Source organism: Galeopterus variegatus, unplaced genomic scaffold (assembly GCF_000696425.1).
Source record: "Galeopterus variegatus unplaced genomic scaffold, G_variegatus-3.0.2 Scaffold271, whole genome shotgun sequence".
NCBI classification, from domain to species: Eukaryota; Metazoa; Chordata; class Mammalia; order Dermoptera; family Cynocephalidae; genus Galeopterus; species Galeopterus variegatus.
In genome coordinates, this window is record NW_007726382.1 from 206,957 (window position 1) to 229,260 (window position 22,304).

The window sequence follows — 22,304 nt, forward strand, 5'->3', positions numbered from 1 at the left end:
ATTATGGTAGTCGAAAGGTAGAGCCTTGAAGAGGTGATTAGATTGTAGGACCATGCAGTAGTGAATGGATTAAAAATGGTGGCCAGGGCATTGTTCTGAGGGCTTTAAAAGAAGAAAGAGGACAGTCTGTCTTTCTCTCTCTCTCTGCTTCCACCATTTTGCAATGTGAGACCCCTGGGTCACTGTCACCACCACCAGATGGACTTTGGACTTCCCAGTCTCAGAAAATGTGAGCAATAAATGTCATTTTCTTACAAAGTACCCAGTTCCAGGTATTTCGTTATAAGCAACAGAAATGGCCTAAAACAAGGTGGGTCTGGGTCCTCTCATTGTTGTCATAGCAGTGGGCACAGTCTGTATTTTGTTTGTTCAGGTGTCTGTCAAGAAGCCATCACAAGTGGGTCTAGTTCCACATCAGACTGCCGTGTGTGGGCTCCGCCCAGTCCCTTCCATAATCCCCCATTCTCCCTCTGTCCTCTTCCCAATCTTTTCCTTTGACCAACTGCATTCTATTTAGTTCTAGAGTCTGATCACTTCATAGAAATAATCGTGGCCCACTGATTTATTTCCTGTGGTAAATATTTTCTTGGTGGTTTTCTAGGTTGTGCTGGTGAGGTGGAATGAGCCATACCAGAAACTGGCCACGTGTGATGCAGATGGAGGCATATTTGTGTGGATTCAGTACGAAGGCAGGTGGTCTGTGGAACTGGTCAACGACCGAGGGGCTCAGGTGAGTGGTGGCAAACCTCTTCAAGTGAAAGACTGTTGTAAAGAATGCCAGACCAAGTGTTCTAGAGCAAAGGTGCTAGCATTGCACGGTACTGAAAACTCTTTCCAGAACTATCTGCAGCAGAAATAAATAAAATTAGAACCCTGCTTTTCATTCCTCTTAGATATGTCACTAGATAAAAAGAGAGTGCAAGATCATACTTTTTTCTCTTCATCCATGCTGCTGTTGTGAGAACTCTCCAAGTTTTAAACCTGAATTACATCTGTGAAGTCGTTTTCTACCATTGAGTGTTGTGATTACGTGTTAAATTTGGATCCTCTGAAGTGCTTTTGGCATGTCACCTTTTTGCTCCCTTTTGAAAGGTATTTTCTCTGTGCTGTGATCTTCACTTTCCCTGTGCTGTGATCTTCACACTTCTGTCACAGAGAGCTCCATGTGATGGTGTCTCACAACCTCACACCAAGCAGAATCTCACACTGTCTTCTGTCAGGTCTTGATTAGCGTGGCCACCTGTTGTCATCTCTTAGCTCTTCCTTTCTGATACAGTTTGTCTCTGCTCTGAGGAAAACAACTGCTTCAAGGACACCCTGCTGAGCTGTGCTATTTCTAGAACTGCTCCATAGATTGTTCTGCTTATGGTACAGCTCCCCCTGGCACATGAGGATGGGCTACGTAGTGCTCCTCTTCTCATGTGTTTAAGGACTCATGTTGGAACAGGCAGTTTCCATCCTGGGACTTTGACAAACCTATGACTTGAGAACCCAAATCCTCAGGGGACATTTATTGTTGAGGGGTTTCTTGGACTATTTTTAACTTTCCCAGAATGATTTCCATGGGACTGCTTTTCTGTACATTTCTAAGGGACTGGATTCTCACCCTCCCCTCCCCGACCTGTTACTTAAATAAGCTGTGAGCTTCCCAAGTTTGAAAGATACAGACCAGTCAAGTGACATGAAATAGCAATAAATGAAGATTCTGTTGGCAGTGACTGTTAGCAGGCTGAGGATCTTTGTAAGATGTCGTCACACAAGACAACCTACCTCTGTGTGAAAACAGAACTTTATTTATGTATTTATTTATTTATTCATTCATTCATTTATTTATTTGGTAGAGTAAGTGTAGTAATACTGACTTACTCTGAAAAGGCCTTACCGGTTTTCCGCATGCCTCCTTGGAGCAAGAAAAGGAAGTGGGAAAGTTTGCCCTAGAACCACTAACTGTCCTTTTGGAAGTAGACCCGCAAATGTGGGAATCTCTGTGACCATGGGATGTTCATGTCTCCCAGAGGGTGGATGTTGTGGTCAAGAGCATGAGCTCTGGAGTTAGACAATGTAGGCCAAAAAATCTCACTCCGTAACTTCTGAGTGGTAGATACTTCTCTGTGTCTCAGTTCCCTTATCTGTAATACAGGGACTATAATGTCACCTACTTCAGAGGATCACTGTAAAGATTAAATAAGACTGTATGTAAAAGTATATATAACACTGTCTGCACATAGCAGTTGTCACTGCATATTATTAGAGTGCTTGTAGTATTTTGAGGTACTGCGACCTCATAGCCATATAGCACAGTGCCAGCCTGCCCTGAAGCAGCAGCTGTGTGTCATCACCAAGTGGAGACTTCTCTGCAGTTGCCATAAGGGTCTATAAAGTGCTGTAAGTCTCCCATTAACCAAAGCCTAAGACCCTTTTTCCTAGAAAGGCCCAGTGATGGGGTGAGATGCATCTTCAGATTTAGGATTATGAGAGGACTTTAAATCACTACTCAGAAAGAAAGGGAAGAGGAGCTAGGATAAATGCCAACTAATGTTTGGCTTTTTCATTATTAGGTTGTTTCTCTCAATCTCCACAGGAATTCTATTCCGAAAATATTATTATTCTTGGTTAATAGAAGAGAAAATCCAGGTCAGGGAGGTTCAGTAACTTGCCTGAGGAAGTTATGGGTGGTAAAACTGGAACTGAAACCAGGTTTGTTTGAGTCCAAAATTCTCCACCACTCTGTCTTGTTATCAGACCAGAAACTATATTTTCTTTTGGCAGAAATACATGTATTAATAATGTATCCAGAAGAAGTCGGGCTTTTATTTGCCATTAGAGAGGCCAGCCCACCAGCCAAGGAGTGTCACCATCACATGGTTTTCTCCTGGCTGCAACCTGTCTGTCATCTCCAGATAGCAGCTTTGTGGTCACCCCCATCCATCACATCCCTCCACATTTCTTTCCATTGAGAATTTGGAGCAGACAAGCTCTGAAAATTCTTGTTTCTTGTTAGAAACAAGAAAGGAAAGATGAATTCAGGCCCAGAGAGAAATGAACTTACATGGACCACAGAACATCTGGAAGCACCCAGAATCTCTCAAATGCCCTTGCCCAGTAGGGTTCACTTAATCACTGTATCTTGAGATCTTTTTCAGGTTTTTATAAAATTTGGCTTTTTGGAACTCTGATTCTTCAAACCTTAGAATCCATTGAATGGCTGTCATCATTGAATGCTGGCAGTTTGGGGAAGTTTGGTTGCTTTTAATTGTGGTGAGTCAGATCTTATCTGAGTAAAAAGGATGTCACACACTGGTGACGATGAGTCACAGGTCAAGGGTTGGTGGTTCTGTGCACCTGAAACAGTGTCCGGTGGAAGGAACCTCCTGTGGCTTGGAGGAGGAGCACCCTTGACACCAGCTCAGAGAAAAATATTACTTGTCAGATGAAATGACAGGTGATCCTTGTTATATATCATGCCTTTCATTGTCACAAGGTAATCAAACATTTGGCAAAAGCTAAGAGATGCTTTAACAATTTGTTTTTCAGGAAATGATTATGAGTTCTTTATTTCAAAAATGAGCATGGAACAGTACATGCATTATTTTATAATATTAGTCACCGAGGACGGCTGTGCCAGGCACACACAATCTGAGCCAGTGTGAGGAAAAACTGCCTCGGACAATGGCATGGTCAGGCTGCTGCTCAGCTTCATTTAATCCACGTCTTAGAACTCTCTTTAGTAAAGCAAGAGCATTACAACCCTCTGCAACTGAGAAACAACCAGAAGAAGGGGAGTTTCGTCTTTTTTGTTTTTTAAACAGCATTCAGTACTTAGTTTCTCCTATTGTTGGTTTTCCAGTTTTAATGTATTCTTATCACTCTGTGCTGACCTAATAAACCAATCAGTTCATGTAAATGTCCTATATTACCTATTTTTTGTGATATAAGATTGCTGGTGTCTCTGAGAAGCTTCTTTTACTGGCTCGATGGTTTAGCTCTCTGTTAAGAAGATGTTTTTCCTTTAGTACAAATCTTTTCCAAAATATGTAGTTAAGATGCATATAAATATATAGCATTACCTTTGCCAAATGAAATAACTTTTATATTTCATTGCAGAATTTAATCAGTTGTCTCTGAAAAATGCTAAGTTTTTAAGAAAAACTAGGGAGTGTAATTGATTGGAACATAATGTCAGTGAAGCCAAGGTTCTGAGTTGATCTGAGGAGACTTTTTTCAGCAACCCCAGACCAGCTATTTAAGAGCTATCTCATATATCCATGCCATTGTCATATGAGACACTGCTGATCACTGAGCATGAACCCATAACCCCTGTTAGGTAAACAGCCAAAAGTTCGTGTCCTTTTGGTGTTTGTTTGTTTATTATTACCTGAAATGTGATATATCTGGTAATGTCACATATTTTAAAGAAAGTTGAACATTTCCAAGTACAAGCAACAGTGAAGAATATAGATATCAAAAATATTTTTATTAGAAAAGGTTAAAAATAAATAAAAAGCACAAACTGAAAAAGTAAATTAAGACGGTAGAAATAGGACCAAATATAACACTAATTAGAATAAATATAAATGGGCTAAATTCACCAGTCAGAAGATAAAGCTTCATGGTTTATATTTTTATAAACCCAGATATACGCTGTTAAGAGCAACACCTAAAACTAGACATATACAAGTTTAAAGTAAAAGGATGAAAAATAAACATCTGCCAAATACCAAGGGAAAAAATAAAGCTGGTGTAGCTATAGTAATATTAGATAAAAAAGAGCTAAAGACAGAAAGTATTATTTGATTTAATAGAGAGTTATTACATAATTCTAGAAGCTATAGTTTACCAAGAAGATGTTTTTAATATGTATGTACTTAGTAATAATAGCATTAAAGGGCCGGCCTGGTGGCGCACTGCTATAGTGCGCCGCTTGGGAAGCGCGGCGGCGCTCCCGCCGAGGGTTCGGATCCCACAGACAGACCGGTTCCCGCTCACTGGCTGAGCGAGGCGCGGGGGCAACGCCGAGGGTTGCGATCCTGTAGCTGGTCCCGGTCTGGTACAGGGGCGACACTGAGGGTTGCGATCCGTTGCCGGACACGGAAAAAGACAAAAAAGGAAAAAATAAAAAAAAATAAAGCATTAAAATATATGAAAAAAACTGATAGGAAAATCAATAAATCCATTGACATGCTTGGAGGTTTCACCAACAATCAGCAAAGATATAGATCTGAGCAATATAATTAGTAAGCTTGACCTAATGGGCGTTCATAGATTCTGAATCCACTTAATTAGAGAACATACATTTTTCTCAAACACAGATACAGTGCTTATAAAAATTGATCATGTTCTAGGGGAAGGTTCTGCAAGCCCTTTCTGTGAAGGTACAGATAGTAAGTATTTTAGGTTTTGTGGATGAGGAGCCAAAATTGAGAATATTATGGAAGTGTTATAACAAGAGAAAACAAATTTCCAAAAAAATTTTTATTGATGAGATTTAAAACTTTATTTATGGATAGTAAAATCTGAATTTCATATAATTACATGAATAACAACATATTTTTCTATTGATTTTTTTTCTCAGCCATTTAAAACCATTCTGAGTTTATGGGGCTATGCAAAAATAGGTAATAGGCCATATTTGGCACATAGGCCATTGTTTGCCAACGCCTGTTTTAGGGCATAAATAAAAACCTCAACAGATGGTTGGTATCAAGATTATAGACCATAATCTCAGAACACAATGCAACCAGGTTAGATAAGGTTTAACAAGAAGATAAATTTAAGAAGTCCCTGTGTATTTGGAAATTTTTAAATGTATTGTTAAATAGCTAATGGGTTCAAGAGTAAGTTTAATGGACTCTTATAAGTTCTAGATCTGAATGATAATGAAAATATTACATACCAAAATTTATGAGAGATGATTTAAGTGGTAATATGAGAGAAATGTATATCCTTAATTATTTAGACAAGAATAAAACTGTGATTATTGTTCAGATAAGTATCTTAAAAAGTTACCAAACCAACAATAGTAAACCCAATGAAAGAAGAGATAATAAAAATAAAAGTAGAAATTAATGCAGTAGGGAAGAAATGGTGAAATAGAGATGAACAAGTCCAAGAATTTGTTCCTTGGAAACAGATTAACAAAATAGACAAACTGCTGGCAAGACTGATCAAGAGAAAAAAAGAGAAAACTAAACAAATAATTTTGTGAATGAGAAGTTGGGCATACCTGTAGATAAAGTGGAAGTTACAAGGTGTCAGAGGTAATTAGAGGAGGCTTGGTAATTCAATGAGGGAAAGGATAGTCTTTTCCACAAGTGGTTCTGAAATAAATGAATATCCATATTTTTAAATAGTGAACTTTGATTCTTACTTCACACCCTGCACAAAAAAATTAACTCTGAATGAAATTAAAGACACAAATGTAAAAGCTAAACTTCTGGAAGTCTTTGCAGTCTGAGGTTAGGCAAAGATTCCTCGGATTGGATGCAGAAAGCGTGAAACATAAAAAAAAAAAAAATTGATATCGGACTTTACTAAAAGTAAACTACTTTTGAAAGTACTCTTTGAAAGATACTGTTAAGAAAATGAAAAGGTAAACCACAGACTGGGAGAAAATATTTGCTATACACATATCTGATAAAGGATTGTATCTAGATTTTATACAGAAAATTTACCTTACAATAAAAGGTCAACAACTGTTACATACTATACTATATATATATACACAATACAATAAAAGGTCAAAAACTGGTGTGTGTATATATATATATATATATGACAATGAATTTGAACAGATATGTCCCAAAAGAAGATGTGAAAGTGATTAGTAAGCACATGAAATAATGCTCAACATATTAGTTATTAGAGAAATGCATATTAGAAGAACAATGTCATACCACTATACACCTACTATAATAGCTAAAATAGAAAAGACTGACAGCACCAAGTATTGGTGAAGGTATGGATCTACTAATACTCTCATACACTTCTGGTGGGAATATAAAATGGCATAACCACTTTGGAGAACAGTGTGGAAATTTCTTGGGCAGTTAAACATACATATACCATACGACCCAGGAATCAATTCCACTCCTAGGTATTTACTCAAGAAAAATGAAACCATGTGTCACGAAAAGTCTTGTACATGAATGTTTATAGTAACTTTATAATAACCAAACACTGGAAACAACCAAATATCCAGCAATTTAGATAGATAAACAGATTGTGGCATATTCATACAATGGAATAGTGTTCATGTGTAAAAAGGAATGAACTACCAAAGCACACAAAAATGGAGATGTCTCTCAAAACTTTTATGCTGAGTAAGAGCAGTCAGACACAAAAGTGAGCATACCATGTGGTTCCATTTATGGAAAATTCTAGAATAAGCAGCTAGTGGGAGAAATCAGATCACTCTTTACTAAGGACCAAGGGTGAGGGTTGGGGACTGACTGTTGGGGGAACTTTATTTAATTGTATGTAAATTATACCTCAATAAAGTTAATTTTAAAAGGCTAATATTATCAACTACTTGCCAACAGTCTTGAAAACTTATGTAAACTGTACAAATTCCTTTAAAAAAAAAAAGGATCAGAACTGCCTCAAGAAGAAATAAAAAGCATGAAAGTTTGACTCGGGCTAAAACTATTAAATTGAAGCAGTGGTTAAAAATCTTCCCATAAAATGATACACAGCCATATGGTTTTACAGGCATATTGTACCAAACTTTCAAGCAACAAGCCATCACAGTTCATACAAATTTCTTCTAGGCAATGGAAAAAGGACTACTTTCTAGCTCATTCTGAGAGGTCAACATAATCCTGATAAATGCAAAGACATTACAGAAATGGAATTACAGGTCTCTTTCACTCATGAATACAGATGCAGAAATTCTAAACACATTAGCAAATCAACTTCAGCTGTGTGTATAAAAGACAGTGCTTCACCTCTAAGTTGGACTCTTTAGGTATGCAAGGATAGTATAATATTGGAAAGTCCATAGAAGTAATTCAGAGTAGATTAAAAGAAAAAGTGATTTTCATAGAAGTAGAGGGTAGAATAATGGTTATCAGAGGCAAGGGGATGGCGGGGAAGTGGACTCATGGGTATAAAACTATGCTATCTACCCTGAGTGAATCATTGGGCAAGTATAAGCATGTATTGAAATAACACATTGTGCCCCACAAATATGTACAAATGTTGAAATTTTTAAAAAAGAAAAAAGGAAAGGTCATTTGATTAGACGCATAAGTTCATTTGATAAACCAAACACCCAACTATAAGTAATGCTTTCCAGTTAGATGTTTTTCTCTTCACTTTGATTGAGGGAATATTGTTAGAAGGAATTTGAGAGGGAATATAATCAGAAACTTAGAGTTGTACTGTTTTGGTGAGTGATCAACAGACACCGGTGGAGAATCTCTTATTGATCATAAGTGGGAGACAGCATAATAATGTTTTAAGAGCAGGAACCCTGGAGTCAGACATCCCTGGGATCATTCTTAACTTAAAGCCGAGTTAATGACTATGTCAAGGCTTTTATAAAAGTGCTTTCCCTCTCAGATTACAAATTGACCCCTTTTCTGTGTGTGTGTCTCAAAGGTGAGTGATTTCACGTGGAGCCATGATGGGACTCAAGCACTTATTTCATATCGAGATGGGTTTGTCCTGGTCGGTTCTGTCAGTGGACAAAGACACTGGTCATCTGAGATCAACTTGGAAAGTCAGATCACATGTGGCATATGGACTCCTGATGACCAACAGGTAATGCCTCTGGCATATGGGTGTGTAATATTACAACCTTGAGAACTGAGAAGGCAGAAAGGAGCAGGAGGGAGGAGCTGGTGCAGAATTCTCTCAAAGAATCACAGAGGAAAAAACTGTCCAGGGAAAAATTTTTTAAAAATTGTAAATGAACCATAGATTGGAGAATTAATATTTCCCACCCATACAGTAAATATTGAGTTAGCATTTTAATTATGTAAAATGTTTATATAAACTTATTTTAAAATCCACAGAGTCAGTTGATAAATGAATAATGGATATGAATAAATAATTCACAAAAAAGGAAGTTCAACCAGTTAGTAATCATATGGTGGAAAATATTGTCAGGGAAGAAATGCAAAATTAGCATGATGAGGGTATATTTTTCACTTAGCAGAAAAATAATGAAATGACACTGATGGTTTTACTGATTATTGGTAAGAAAAAGCTTTCTCATTCATTGCTGGTAATAATGTGGGAAGCAATTTGGCACAGAGTACAAAAGTCTTATAAATGATCATCCACTTTGGTCTGGTAATATACGTTAGGAACTTCTCTAAAGAAACAAAACAGAAGAAAATAAAAGTTGTCATTAAAGCATTACATATGATAGTATAAATTTGGTAACAGACTACTTGCCTAAAAATAGGAGAATGGTTAAGTAAACTGTGGTATAACCAGTTAAAAGATTATATAGTAGTTTAGTAAATTATACATTGTGGTTATGAAGACAATATAATAATCTGGAAGAACTCCTATTATGTTAAGCAAAAAAATCAGGATACAAAATGGTGGGTGAGGTATGTTGCCACATGGTTAAACAACCAAAAGAAACCTATCCACATAGTGAAAAGAACTGGAAGGAATTGAATCAAAATGCCACAAGTGGTTATTTTATGGCAATGAGCCTCTGCATCATTTTTTAAAATTTAATTTCTGAATTTTCTTCAATGTGCCTATTTGAGTTTTATGATAAAATAATATAAAATAACCTAATAAATTATATATTGATAATTCATTTTTAAAATATAAGGGTTGACTGGTTAAAACTTTTGTCAATATAAAACTTGTGTTTTCCAAGTATAGCAGAATCCATAAAATGCCAGAACGTTTCATAGCAGAGATTTAAGTTTAATATTGGTAAAAACAAGCAGTATAATATGGAAGCCACTTTTTTTACTGAATCGCTTTCCTCTAGTCACTATATATTTCATGTGTTTATTTTTTCAAGTAAAAAAGGCAAAAATGTTTTCTCTTCTCAAAATTATGAGATTTATGAAAAGATAATTTTTAACTGTTTCTTTCCTCGCTCTCCCCAAAGGCTTCTAATTATCCATTAGCATTTGTGTGTATTTAGTGAAGCACATAGATTTATTTATTATAAAATTTTATTTCACTATAGAAATAAAACCCCTTTATACCCCTAGAGTCTCCTCAAAGAGAAGTGTACCATAGCCCATTAACTGACCTTGCACACTGCATCGACCTCTCCTGTATCAGTTTCCTCCTCAGTGACAAGGGGTGTGAGTTATTTCCTGCCTAATTCCCAGGGCTTTTGTAATCATCAAATGAGGAACAGATGTGAAAGCACTTAAAAATGTGTAAGTGGCAGTCTCGGCTTCACGTTCTTCCCCCACCTGGAGTGATGAAACTGTGAACCATCTGTGAGGTTCATCTCGTGGTCCCCTGATGAGCTGTGACAGCCAGGGTCCCAGACAGACTACACACCTGGACTGTGACAGGAATGGGACCCCTGGGGATCCAGCAACACATGAGGCATGGCTCCTGCCTCTGCGGTGCTTGTGGACCAATTCAGACAAACCCATAAGTATACTCCATAGTGTCTTTGATGGGGGGAGGGTGCTGACCTCCGAGGAAATGACTGTGACTCCAAGGCTGAGTTGTGGGGGCGGTGTCCTAGGCAGCCGAGCAAAGTGCCAAAGTATCAGCAATGCCACAAGGAGTGGTTTAGTGCTGCTCTTGTGGAACAGGAGGTGGGGCCTGTGGGCTCAAAGGAGTAGAGCTGGGCTGGAGGAGTCGGGACCGTGGCCCTGGGGGGTGTTGAGGCTCCACTGCCACACCTGGGCCTGACTCTGCAGCCCCATGGGAATGAGGAAAGAGCTGACGTGGCAGGTGACAGGGACTCCTGGACCACAGCCTCTGTCCTCCTCTGCTTTTACTAGCAGGTGGGATTTAGTTCCAGGAAGGTGCTCCACTGCCTGTAGAAAAAGGTTTGCAGATCACTGAAGCAATGAGGATCCTTGGGAGGATTTAACATAGAGAAGGACGCGTACTGCACACTCTGTCAGTCCAGCTTAAACTGCAGCTGGAAGAATACTGTTCTTCTCCTCTCTGCCACTGTTTCATAGCTCTTGCTTGGTTTGAAAATTATTAATAGAAAAAGAGTATGAAGGCAGGTAGAGTGCCAGTCTCATGTTTGGATGTAGTGTCCTGAGTTCTTGCAGTCAGGGTTTGATGTGGAAGGCAGCACCTGCACAGCCCTGGGCAGGGGGCCACAAGCAGACATGAGTGTGGAGCTGCCAGAGGCTGGCTGTGTCTCTGCCTGTTTCCCCGAGAACTTTCTGCCTGTAATGGAGAGTTGAAACAGCTTCCAGGAGAAAACATCCTCCTCACATCTTGAGATATTTTGGATTATAATGACATTTTAGGCTACTTCCTTTAAAAATATAAGCAGTACCTATTTTACAAGCATCATTTTAAGTCTGTTCTCCAATTTGTCTTGTATTTTTTTCATTCTAGAGTGGTGGTTTATATACCCTTTGGGGGCTATAGACTGCTTTGAATGAATATCAGATGGAAATTATGAACCCTTGTCCTGGAAGAATGCATATATGTGCATAATATTCATGATTATATATCTGAATTTGCATATAATTTGGGGAGTTCACTCGACTTTATCCATGGATTCTCCCCTTCAAATCATGATTTAGATAGTTCAGAGGTGATATTTCTGGGTAATCACCCCAATTTTCTGTTATGAATATGTTCAAATGTACAGAAAAGTTGAAAGAGCGTACCTTCCTTAAATTCAGCTAACATTTTGCCATATTTGTGTGTTCCTTCTCTTCTCCCTCCCTCTACACACACGTATTTGTAGTACTATTTTTAAAGTAAGTTGTAGACATCTTGGCACATCAGCCTTAGATATTTTTGCATGTATGTCCTAAGAGTAAGCTCATTCACCTTCATTATCACACCTAAGAAACTATCAGTGATATTATCTGGTGTCTAGGTTATCTTTGTATTTCCGTAATTGTTACAAGAATGTGTTTTATAGACTTTTTGTTGTTGTTGTTGTCGTCATTTTTGGCTGCTGGCCAGTAAGGGGATCAGAACCTTTGACCTTGGTGTTTTTTGAACCAGGATCCAGTTTAATTCACATACAGCAATTGGATGTTATGTCTCCTCAGTCTTTTAGTCTAGAACAGTTTTCCTTTTTTAAAATTTTTTAAAAATGAAAATGACATTGACTTCCTTGTGGATTCAGCATGGTTTCCTTGTGGGCTGTCCCTCCCTCTGGATTTGTTTGTTTACTCATAGTATCGTTTATCTTCTAATAGCCCTTGTATTTCCTGTAAACTGGAAGTTAAGGCTAAGAATAAGGTTAGATTAAACACTTTTGGTAAGAATACTCCATAGGTGACATCATATTCTTTATACTGAACCACACTAAAAGGTGTATGGTGTCACGTTATCCCTCTGTGAGGGTTGCTGAGTTTGATGGAACCTTTGGAAAAAACATAGTTATTTTCCACACCATGTTCTTAATTTCATCTACACTTACACAGCTAATTTTTGCAAATGATGTGTTTCACTTCAGGCTAAACTTTGTCTTTCATTAATTTGCGAGAAGGGAATGGAATCCTACCTGGAGTTCATATAGTGGATGAGGACTCTCTGTTAGTCTGCTAGGGCTGCCCCAACAGAATACCACAGCTCAGGTGACTTAGCAATAGAAATCTATTTCTCATAGCTCTGGAAACTGGAAGTTCGAGATCAAGATGTCGTTGCGTTTGGTTTCTCCTTAGGCTTACGGGTAGCTGCCTTCTTGCTGTGTCCTCAGGTGGCCTTTTCTCTGTACACCCACATTCTTGGTGTCTCTTCCTCTTCTTATAAGGACATAAGTCCTGTTGGATTAGGGTTCTATCCATGCGACCTCATTTAGCCTTAATTACCTTTTTACCATTCCTGTCTCTGAATATAGTCACATTGGGGGTTCAACAAATTCAAGACAGAGTTTTGGGGAAACATAATTCATCCATAACAGACTGATAAAAAGCATTTTAGAGAATAAAAAGTTCACAGAAGAAACAATGATATAAACTCAGCTTGATAAACTTGGGATATATTTATAAATAGAACTATTTGTAGGGCTTAGAAAAAACAGAATGGCATAAATAGAAAATGTCGAAGAAATAAATATAGATACCAGTGGAAAAAGTAAATGTGGGTCCTGTGTTGATCCAGAGTAATGCAGCAGTGAAGATTTTGCAGTTCCTAGAAGCATCCATCGTCCCAGCATGGTGTACGGAAGAGAGCACCTCATTTCTTCTCCGTTCTCCAGGTGTTTGGGAGAGTGCCGTGACACTTGACACATGAAAGTGCTTTGAGATATAGACATTTAAAATTGTCCTTCCAGCGTGTTTTTGGTCTTAGCTACCAGTTCACATTGAGAGCCTTTGAGCTGGAGAACACTGTTGGAACTCAAGGCATTTGTCCATGAAGAAAGGCAGAGGCACTGACACATCACCCCTGGGTTTCCACGCATGAGCACCGCTCCCCCAGGAGGACAGTGACCAGCTGGCACATCTGTGTCCACTGAAGATAGACTAGAGGAAAAAGCCTCACATTCAAATTCGAAGAATTTAGTTCAAATGAGGAAGAGTTTTGTGTAACTGTTCTAAGGGAAAGAGCACACCAAACAGTATGGGAAGAAAACGCTCCCTCAGTTCCTGTACCTCCTGGGAGAGCCCTGAGAAATTGCCCTGGCACCCCATCTCTACCAGAGCTCCTGCAGTGGGGCCCATCCAAAATTTGGGTGCGTAACCCAGTTTTTGATTCATTTTAAGGGAATTTCAGGGCATTAAAGCATGTACACTTAGGGAAGAAAGTGATATTCATTCACCCAAGTCAGGGCAGCCCCAGGTCGTACATGATTGTGTGTCTGCGGGCATTTGCAGCTTCCCTCCTCCATCAGCAGTTCTTTCCAGGAGCCTCCATCCACCAGGCTTTCTATTCGGGCTGACCTGTCTCTCTGCTCAGCTCTGGGGCCACAGAGTGCTGTTGCTCTGGGCTTGGCTTCAGGCGAAGCCTTCTTGCAGCCCCCTGCTCGGCCCTCTGTGGTGGCGTCTCATCGCAGACACACATCTGGGCACTGTCCTTTCTGGATGCAGCTCTCCCTGCCCAAGCCTCTCAGCCTTCTTCCCAGCCCCGCCACCTCCCTCCTCAGGTTCCTGCATGCTTTTCTCTTTCTCACTGATCCTAAGGTCCAGTCTTGGGCCTCTTCCCTTTTTTCTATCCTTTGGGTGATTTCTTCCACTGCCACAGCTGTGTCAGCTCCTACCTGTCAGTCACTGACTCCCCAAGCCCGTCCTTTGTGCATCACTGTTGTCCTTCACACTTTGTTGCTGTGCCTGCAGATCTGCTCAGCCTGGACACTGCTCAAGCCCCACGTGGTCTGCCATGTTATTCTCCACCCCTCTCCTCCCTCTGCCCCTCTCAGCACTCTCTTCCTGCATCACTAATCAGTGATGTTCAGAGCTGGGAGCTCCACCCGACTCTCCCTTCTCCCTGTCTCAGCCCTCCACTTAGTCACCAGATTCTATCCATTCTCCTTCCTAAATACTTTTTATTTGGGACTTTTTGTATGTAAAAGTTATAGACAATTACACTCAAACTAGCTTAAATGAAAGTATGTAAGTTTCTGCGTGACTAGACTAGCCACTGTCAGTTCTCTAGAGAAGTTAATAGTTCTCCTGAAATACACTTTATATAGTAAATGAAAAAGTGTAGGTGAACTGAACTTTGTTTTTTTTTTCCTTTTTGTCTTTTTTCACGACCGGTAACGGGATCACAACCCTCAGTGTCGCGCCCGTACCGTGACCGGCAACGGAATCGCAACCCTTGGTGTCGCTCCCGCACCGCGCTCAACCAGTGAGCGGACCGGTCTCTATATGGGATCCGAACCCTCGGTGGGAGCGCCGCCGTGCTCCCAAGCGCCGCACTCTACTGAGTGCGCCACCGGGCCGGCCCTGAACTGAAGTTTTTTTTTTTTTGTCTTTTTTTTTACTGACCGGTAACGGGATCGCAACCCTCGGTGTCGCGCCCGTACCAGGGACCGGCAACGGGATCGCAACCCTCGGTGTTGCGCCCGCACCACGCTCAGCCAATGAGTAGGAACCGGTCTCCACATGGGATCCGAACTCTTGGCGGGAGCGCCGCCGTGCTCCCAAGCGGCACACTCTCCAGTGTGCCACCAGGCTGGCCCTGAACTGAAGTTTTTTAACATGAGTATATATTAAATACCCGCCTAAGGGAATCTCCCTATTTAAAGAATGTTCTGTAGAAATTGCTCTTGCTTAGAAAGCAGTTGTTTGGTGCAAAACCAGAATTCTTTCCTAATACATCTTTTTGCTAGAGATGTCCAGACTTCAGTTTTCCATGAGTAAAGTTTTCTTGTAAATACTAAAACTTTTTTAAAAAGGAGGGGATCTTAAATAGACCTAATATTTTCTTAGGCATTCTTAATTGATTTCAAATAAAGCAGAAGGGTTTATGGGTTACCAAAATAATAAGGCTTTTGGTTTTTCAGGTCTCAGCACATGCAGATAAAAGTGGGTGATGTTTTCTTCTCTACCCTAAGTCCTGTGGGTGTTTTGTTTACGTGTTTTAACTCAGAAAAGGGAAATATTTATTCTTTTTGCTTTTGGATACTAAAGTAAGTCCCAAGTCCCTTCTCATCTGCTGAAAGGAGGTTTTCCAGAAAGTGTGATCCTGAGTTTGCTGGATTTGTACCACAGCAGTTAAACACTGCCCGTGCTTTGTGGGGACAGTAACAACAAAAAAAATCACTGGAAACATCAGTGTCTCTCTGTGATGTCTATACAGTGAAAGCCATTTTATGCACATACTTTGCAAGAAATGTGGCCTTTTTTTTCCGTTTGGGATGGAGTGGAATCTGGACTTGAGCAATTACTGTAAACAGGATTATTATCAAGTAACTTAAAAAATAAATTTTAAAAATCATTAGTATACAACATCTTTTCAGAGATTAATTGATGGAAAATGAACTGTCATAGATACTCCTATGTACTTAAATTTTAACATATTGGTCAGTTGAAAAGAATAATTATTCCTTTACTTTTCAAATATGAGGTCATGACTAAAATACCAAATTAGAACTCAAGGATATTTGCTAAATACCCAAGCAGTCCAAGTAATAAGTGGGATTTTTAATTATATAGTTTTTAAAAAGTTGATTATAAAAAATTTCAATAACGTATCAAAAACAGAGTAAAGAACCCACATATTTTGCAACGTTCACTTTTTTACCCCTTTCTTTTTCTTTGGTGTATTTATAGCAAATTACAGACAGCATGTCATCTTACCCATGAATACTTGAGTATAAATCTCATCAAAATGTGGCATTTCCTTCCATAACCACAGTGCCATGATCATACATCCTCTTTTCTTTACTTCAGAGAAGGTTCTTGAAAGATGAAGAAAATGGTTTGAGACTTGAACTTACCCATGGCTGTAAAGGAGTTGGCCTGCAGCATCAAGGAGATGAGTATCCTTCTGGAGGTTTCCCTTGTCTTGCTCTGTCAGACAGGAAAGGATTTATAAAGTGAGTGGAAGAAAAGTAAAACCAGTATAACCCTTTGCTTTCTCAGCTAAACACACCGCAGTTTAGCTGAGAAAGCAAAGGGTTATACTGGTTTTACTTTTCTTCCACTCACTTTATAAATCGTTTCCTAGGAGAGGCCCACTCTTTGATAGGAAAAAAGTCAAACTTCACAAAACCAAAATAAAAAGAGTCACCGTTCATCATTTGCAAGGAGTTCCCTCTGCTGGCCCTTTAAGGCTGGCTGTGGGAGCCGCTCAGTGGGCTACCCTCACAGAACATCTCACATCTGCTCACGGGAGCCTGTCACCTGTCCATTAAGGTGGTGATTATGGGCACTGCATGGGCTTTTGTTTCCCTGGAAAGACATGAAAGCCTTTGTGCTTAATGCAAGAAAAGAACATGGTAAATCTCTCAAACAGATTGTTTCTATTTAAAAAACCAAGAAAACACACAAATCCTCTAGAGTAAAGCCTCAGTGGGGTCCATTCCTGTGCCAAAGACCCTTATCGGTAACTGTCAAGTGAGCTGTGAGTCAGTTAAGGGACCTGTAGGGTAGAATTGCTGGCTAGTGGCTTGTGGGAGCACAGCTTTGAAGTGAGATTTAGTCTAGTGCAAAGAGTGGTTTTCTTCCTCCCCGTTCAGTTTGCACCTGGCTGTTCACCAGTGCATGTGCAGCAGAAGGGAAGCACGTTGTTATTGTCAGCCCTGAGCTGGAATGGCTCTAGCCCAAACAGGCAAGGAACACATGAATCACAGTTAAGAAGAATGAAAACATCCTCAGGAAAGAAGTTGGGAGATGGCCTCCCACCCTTCACGGCCATCTTTATCCAACAATTGATACTGTTTCATTTTTAGTTACTTCTTTCTGTATATGTTCTGGAAATTCTGTTGATCTCTTTGTGGGAGAAAATATATTCCTTTGGCAGAAACAGGTACAGTTACTGTGTGTAGTTTCTCTTTTCATTTTCAATGTTTTGGTTGACTGACAGCGGTAATTAAGACACTAAAAATCAAGTTGCTCTTTGTTATCTCTGGACTCAGATCATTGATGAATCACTAAATAGAGCACTCAGTGTCAAAGAATTGTAAAATATGCTAAACAAAAATCTTTTAAAAAAATTTACATCTAATGAATTAGGTTTAGAATGAAAGATGGAAGGGCTCATACTGTATACTCCTTAAAGTCAGTTTCTTGTTAATTTAGTGTCAGGGTTTTTTTTAATATATATGCCTTTATTAATACCACAGCATGATGATAGTCTTGGTTTTGACACAGAGATCTTGCCTGAATGCCAGTTTGGCTAAATGGCTGAACTACAAAATTGATCTTCCTAGGGTTCCATGTGGCATTTCTGGACAATGCATTATTGCTCTGACAACCCTTGCTCTAGTCATTGAACACATCCTTGTGCCCAGTTGGGAGGACACATATCCATTACCAGGACCAAATACCCTCTCCTGGACCACACTCTGGTCAGGCCTCTCTGAGCCTTGTCCTCAACTGGGCCTCAACCTTAGCCTATAAAGACAACATACTCTCAGCACAAATTATTTCATCCACACCCTCTCTGCCCACCCACTCCCATTTCATTTTTGTATAAATTACCCAGTTCAGGTATTCTGCTGTAAGCAACAGAAATGGACTAATACAGGGACCTAATTTTGATAAGCACGGGTTAGCAAACCCAGAGGGCCTTATCACATTGACAACCCCCATCCTGCTTTTTGTTAATTTTTCCTTCCCCGGCTCTGCCCCCTCCCTCCTCTCATTTGCCCTTTACAATGCCCAGTCACCTCTGCACAAATAAAAGTGGATTAAAATCTGTCCTTCCTGGGCCGGCCCGGTGGCGCACTGGATAGTGCGCCGCTTGGGAAGCGCGGCGGCGCTCCCGCCAAGGGTTTGGATCCCACATACAGACCGGTTCCCGCTCACTGGCTGAGCGAGGCGCGGGAGCAACGTCGAGGGTTGCAATCCCGTTGCCGGTCCCCGGTCCGGTGCGGGGGCGACACTGACGGTTGCGATCCGTTGCCGGACACGGAAAAAGACAAAAGACAAAAAAATAAAAATAAAAATAAATAAAATAAAATAAAATAAAAATCTGTCCTTCCTGCTTTAACTCCCATCCAACTTGATTTTTCTTTGACTCTGGTCCTGAATACCACCGGGTGTGCTCACGTCACTGTGTGCCCTGCTGCTCCTGGCCATGCAGACCAGGAGGTTCTTTCTTCTCAGTCCTTTTGCTGAAGAAGTTTATTAGTAGGCACAGGAAAAGATTACTGTTTTCATCATATTTAGATACATCTTAAAAAGTTGTGGCTTTTTTTTTTTTGACCAGTAAGGGGATCGTAACCCTAGACTTGGTGTCGTTTGTACCATGCTCAGCCAGTGAGCGAACCGGCCATCCCTATATAGGATCCGAACCCGCAGCCTTGGTCCTAAGAGCACTGCACTCTCCAAAGTGAGCCATGGGGCCGGCCCAAAAGTTGTGGCAGTTTGAAATAGGAAATGATCTGAGAGCTCATATAATACAGCTTCTTTAGCTGACATAGAAGGCTGACACTCAGGGAGGCAGTGACCAAGGTTTCTAAGTAGTTAGGAGTCAAAATAGGACTAGGCCATCAGCCAGCTGACTCCCAGTTCCGAATCCTTTGCAAAGGAAAGGATGTTTCCCTAGCCGGCTTGAACTGTCTACACCAGACAGGCTAAGCAGATTCCCACATTACTAGGTATCTTCCACTCATACCAAAAGTCCACATGCACCCCCTCGGGCCTCTTGGTGAGTGGATACCCTGGGCATTTGTGCCATATTTCAAAGACCTAGTACAGGGCTGCATTCCTGACTCATTTCTTTCTTCCTAACTCAAAATGTATTTAAATGTATTTTTTAAATAGATAACACATTCACATGCTATAAAATTCTAAATATTCCAAAGGATATGATGAAAAGGCCTCTTCCGCTGTCCCCAAGTCAGCCAGTCCTGTTCTGTTCCCCAGAGGTAACGTGTTTTCAGTTACTTGTGTATCCTTCTGGAGATATTCTAGTTAAATGCATTTTTTATTGGTCCTGTAGTCAAAACTATTTCCCTCTACCCCCAGAAGTCCCCATGTGGGTATGTCTCAGAAGGGTGAATAAACTTAGAATTGAAGCCTGAATGATATGGGGAAGAACATTTTAGTAATGGGAATTATTTAATGTTAAATTTGAGGCCTAAGGCAGGTGGCATCTCTCTTCTGAAAATCTTTAAACAAAAATTAGTCTCTCATTTTTATGGGTTAGTTTACAAGTTGTCTGTTCTGTAGTGAAGAGTTGAGATGTATTCATATGTGCAAGCTAAAGGAAAAAAAGTTGAGCTCATAGAAGGAAAGAATAGAATTGTGGTTACTAGAGGCTAGGAAGGGGAGAAGGGATAGGGAAAGGTTGGTTAACAGATACACAATCACAGCTAGATAGGAAAAATAAGTTCTAGTGATCTACAGTAATAATTAATAACTTATTGTATGTTCTCAACTGGCTAGAAGAGAAGAGCTAAAATGCTGCCATTATAAAGGATAAATTTTACAGTGACAATAATCATCAGGGTTTGATGAAAATATACTAACCCTGATTTGGTCATCACACATTATATACATTTATTGAAATAAAACTGTACCCCCTAAATTTGTACAATCCATACATGCCGATTTCAAAATAATAAATAACATAAAAATACTGGAAACTAAAAAAAAGAGGCAAAATGACTTCAAAATCACGTTTAGCCTAAAGATACAGATTTAGAAGTGACTGTAATGGTCAACTGCAAAATTACACTTCATCTCTCTTAAAAAAAAATTCTGTTAATCAATTGAGCAATTCTGTCGTATATAACTGTCTAATTTCAATGACGCTGTCTCTTTAGTTGCAAAATATTTAAATTTGGCCTTGAAGCTCATTTGAAGGCCAGTGTTCTCAAACCTAATAGCAAAGTCTTAAAAAAAAAAAAGTTTTCCTTTAGTAACATCTCAGAACAGAAAGGTTCCTTCTGAAGAAAAAAGGGACATCATAGCTGTCCTTTTATTCCTCTCTCCAGAGCAGCACATTTAGATGTTTGCCACCAGCAATGCTAAAGTTACAGTAGGAATTTGTAATCAGTTTTTTATCTATTCTCTCAGCTTTAAATCTTAAAAGCAAATAAATGGGAAAAAGTCACCTCCTTCAGGAACTAGTGCCAATGCTACTAAGCAAACTCTATTACAAAAGAGGTAAACACTTATGGATGCATGTATTTTTTAAGTTGAAATTTCCCAACATGATTTTATCCAAAAATTTAAATTAGTTCCAGTGTCCAAAGATAAAGGTACTGATGAGATACCACTGCTTCCAAAACATAAATCTTTTGAATGATTGTAGATCCTCTTCCCACCCCCTTTGGTTTGTGACTTGGTTCATTTTAAACTACTGGTAATAATTGTGTTTATTTTAAAATAAATGCATCTAAAAGTAGTTTAGAATGGAGTACATTGAAATGAAGAGATTAATAGCAATACAATTATGATATCTCTATATAAAAACTACCTGCAGTGAGTATATTCAAGGCTGAAAAGTGAATTGAACCCAAAAAGACTGTCATTGAATTGGTATGGCCTGACCCATAGGCCAGCTCATTTGGTCTTTGGTGTATGCATTACAGAGGGAACACTGTAACACTGTCCCTGCCCGTATGTGAAGCTACAATCTACCAGAAGAAACAGTGGGAAAATAAGGGATAAAAATGTACATAACCCATTATTGAAAGTGTTTTGGGGGCCAGTTTTATGGGAGGATTTGAACATTGGTTTATAGTTTAAAAAGGAAAGAAAGAAATTGCCCCTTCATTTGTAGGAAACTTGGGCAGAGGTCAAAGATTTGGGCAGAAGTTCATCTATGAATAGCCACTGAGCATCTATTCGCAACAGAAGCATGTGAGAATCTGGGGGTGCAGAACCACCCTCAAGAAGCTTATGGTTTACTGAGAGACAGACACACAAAACCAGAGCCAAGGTCAGAGTGCTAGGGGGCTGTGGTTAAAATGAGATTAATTCTGTGTTGTGGTGTCAAAAGCCTTTATATGTAACGTCTGAGCACCTGTTATATACCAGACAGGGTACTAGATATTGGAGGTAATGCGTAAACCACAGCTTTTGCTGGAAGGGACCTGCTTTTATGTGTTGCTGGAGGAAGGACATGATCGTGCATTTCATCTTGGACATGTTGACTTTGAAGGGCCTTTGGCACATCCAGGGGGAGATGGCAGATAGGCAGGCAGATGTGTGAGTCTGGAGCTCAGGGGAGAGGCCTGGCAGAGAGTCAGCTGTGAATGGGACCCATGAGCCTGTGAGTGTGGTGCGATCTCCTAGAGACAGGAGAGAGAGAGGAGGTCCTTGGGCCTGGAATGTAGGAGCTGGCACCAGCGTATCTTTAACGTGTATTATTTGACCAAGGTTAGGGAGCAGAAGCAACAGAGATTGATGCATTTTCTATGTGTGTATTCATTATTATTAGACTCTTCTGTCTTGTTCTACAGAAGTACTTTGCTCACATAAGCTTTATCTCATTGGAAGTGATTAGGCATGAAAGGAACTTGTAATGGAGGGGATTTTTAAAAATCTGATTCCATGTTGTATCAGTGTTCTTCAGTTATCTGTGACATACTTGTTCCA

General features: G+C 39.8%; 1 protein-coding gene across 2 annotated transcripts in view; it reads left to right on the forward strand.

The window, feature by feature from the left end:
- Positions 1-22,304, forward strand: part of TULP4 (tubby like protein 4) — a 191,633-nt gene that overhangs the window by 116,490 nt on the left and 52,839 nt on the right. Inside the window, exons 2-3 of one of the 2 annotated variants that reach the window (XM_008566830.1) lie at positions 602-730; positions 8,599-8,760. In XM_008566830.1, the coding sequence (XP_008565052.1) occupies positions 602-730; positions 8,599-8,760 (291 nt within the window). Of the gene's footprint in view, positions 1-601; positions 731-8,598; positions 8,761-22,304 lie in introns of those variants that run through there. The other variant, XM_008566831.1, reaches the window with a different exon arrangement.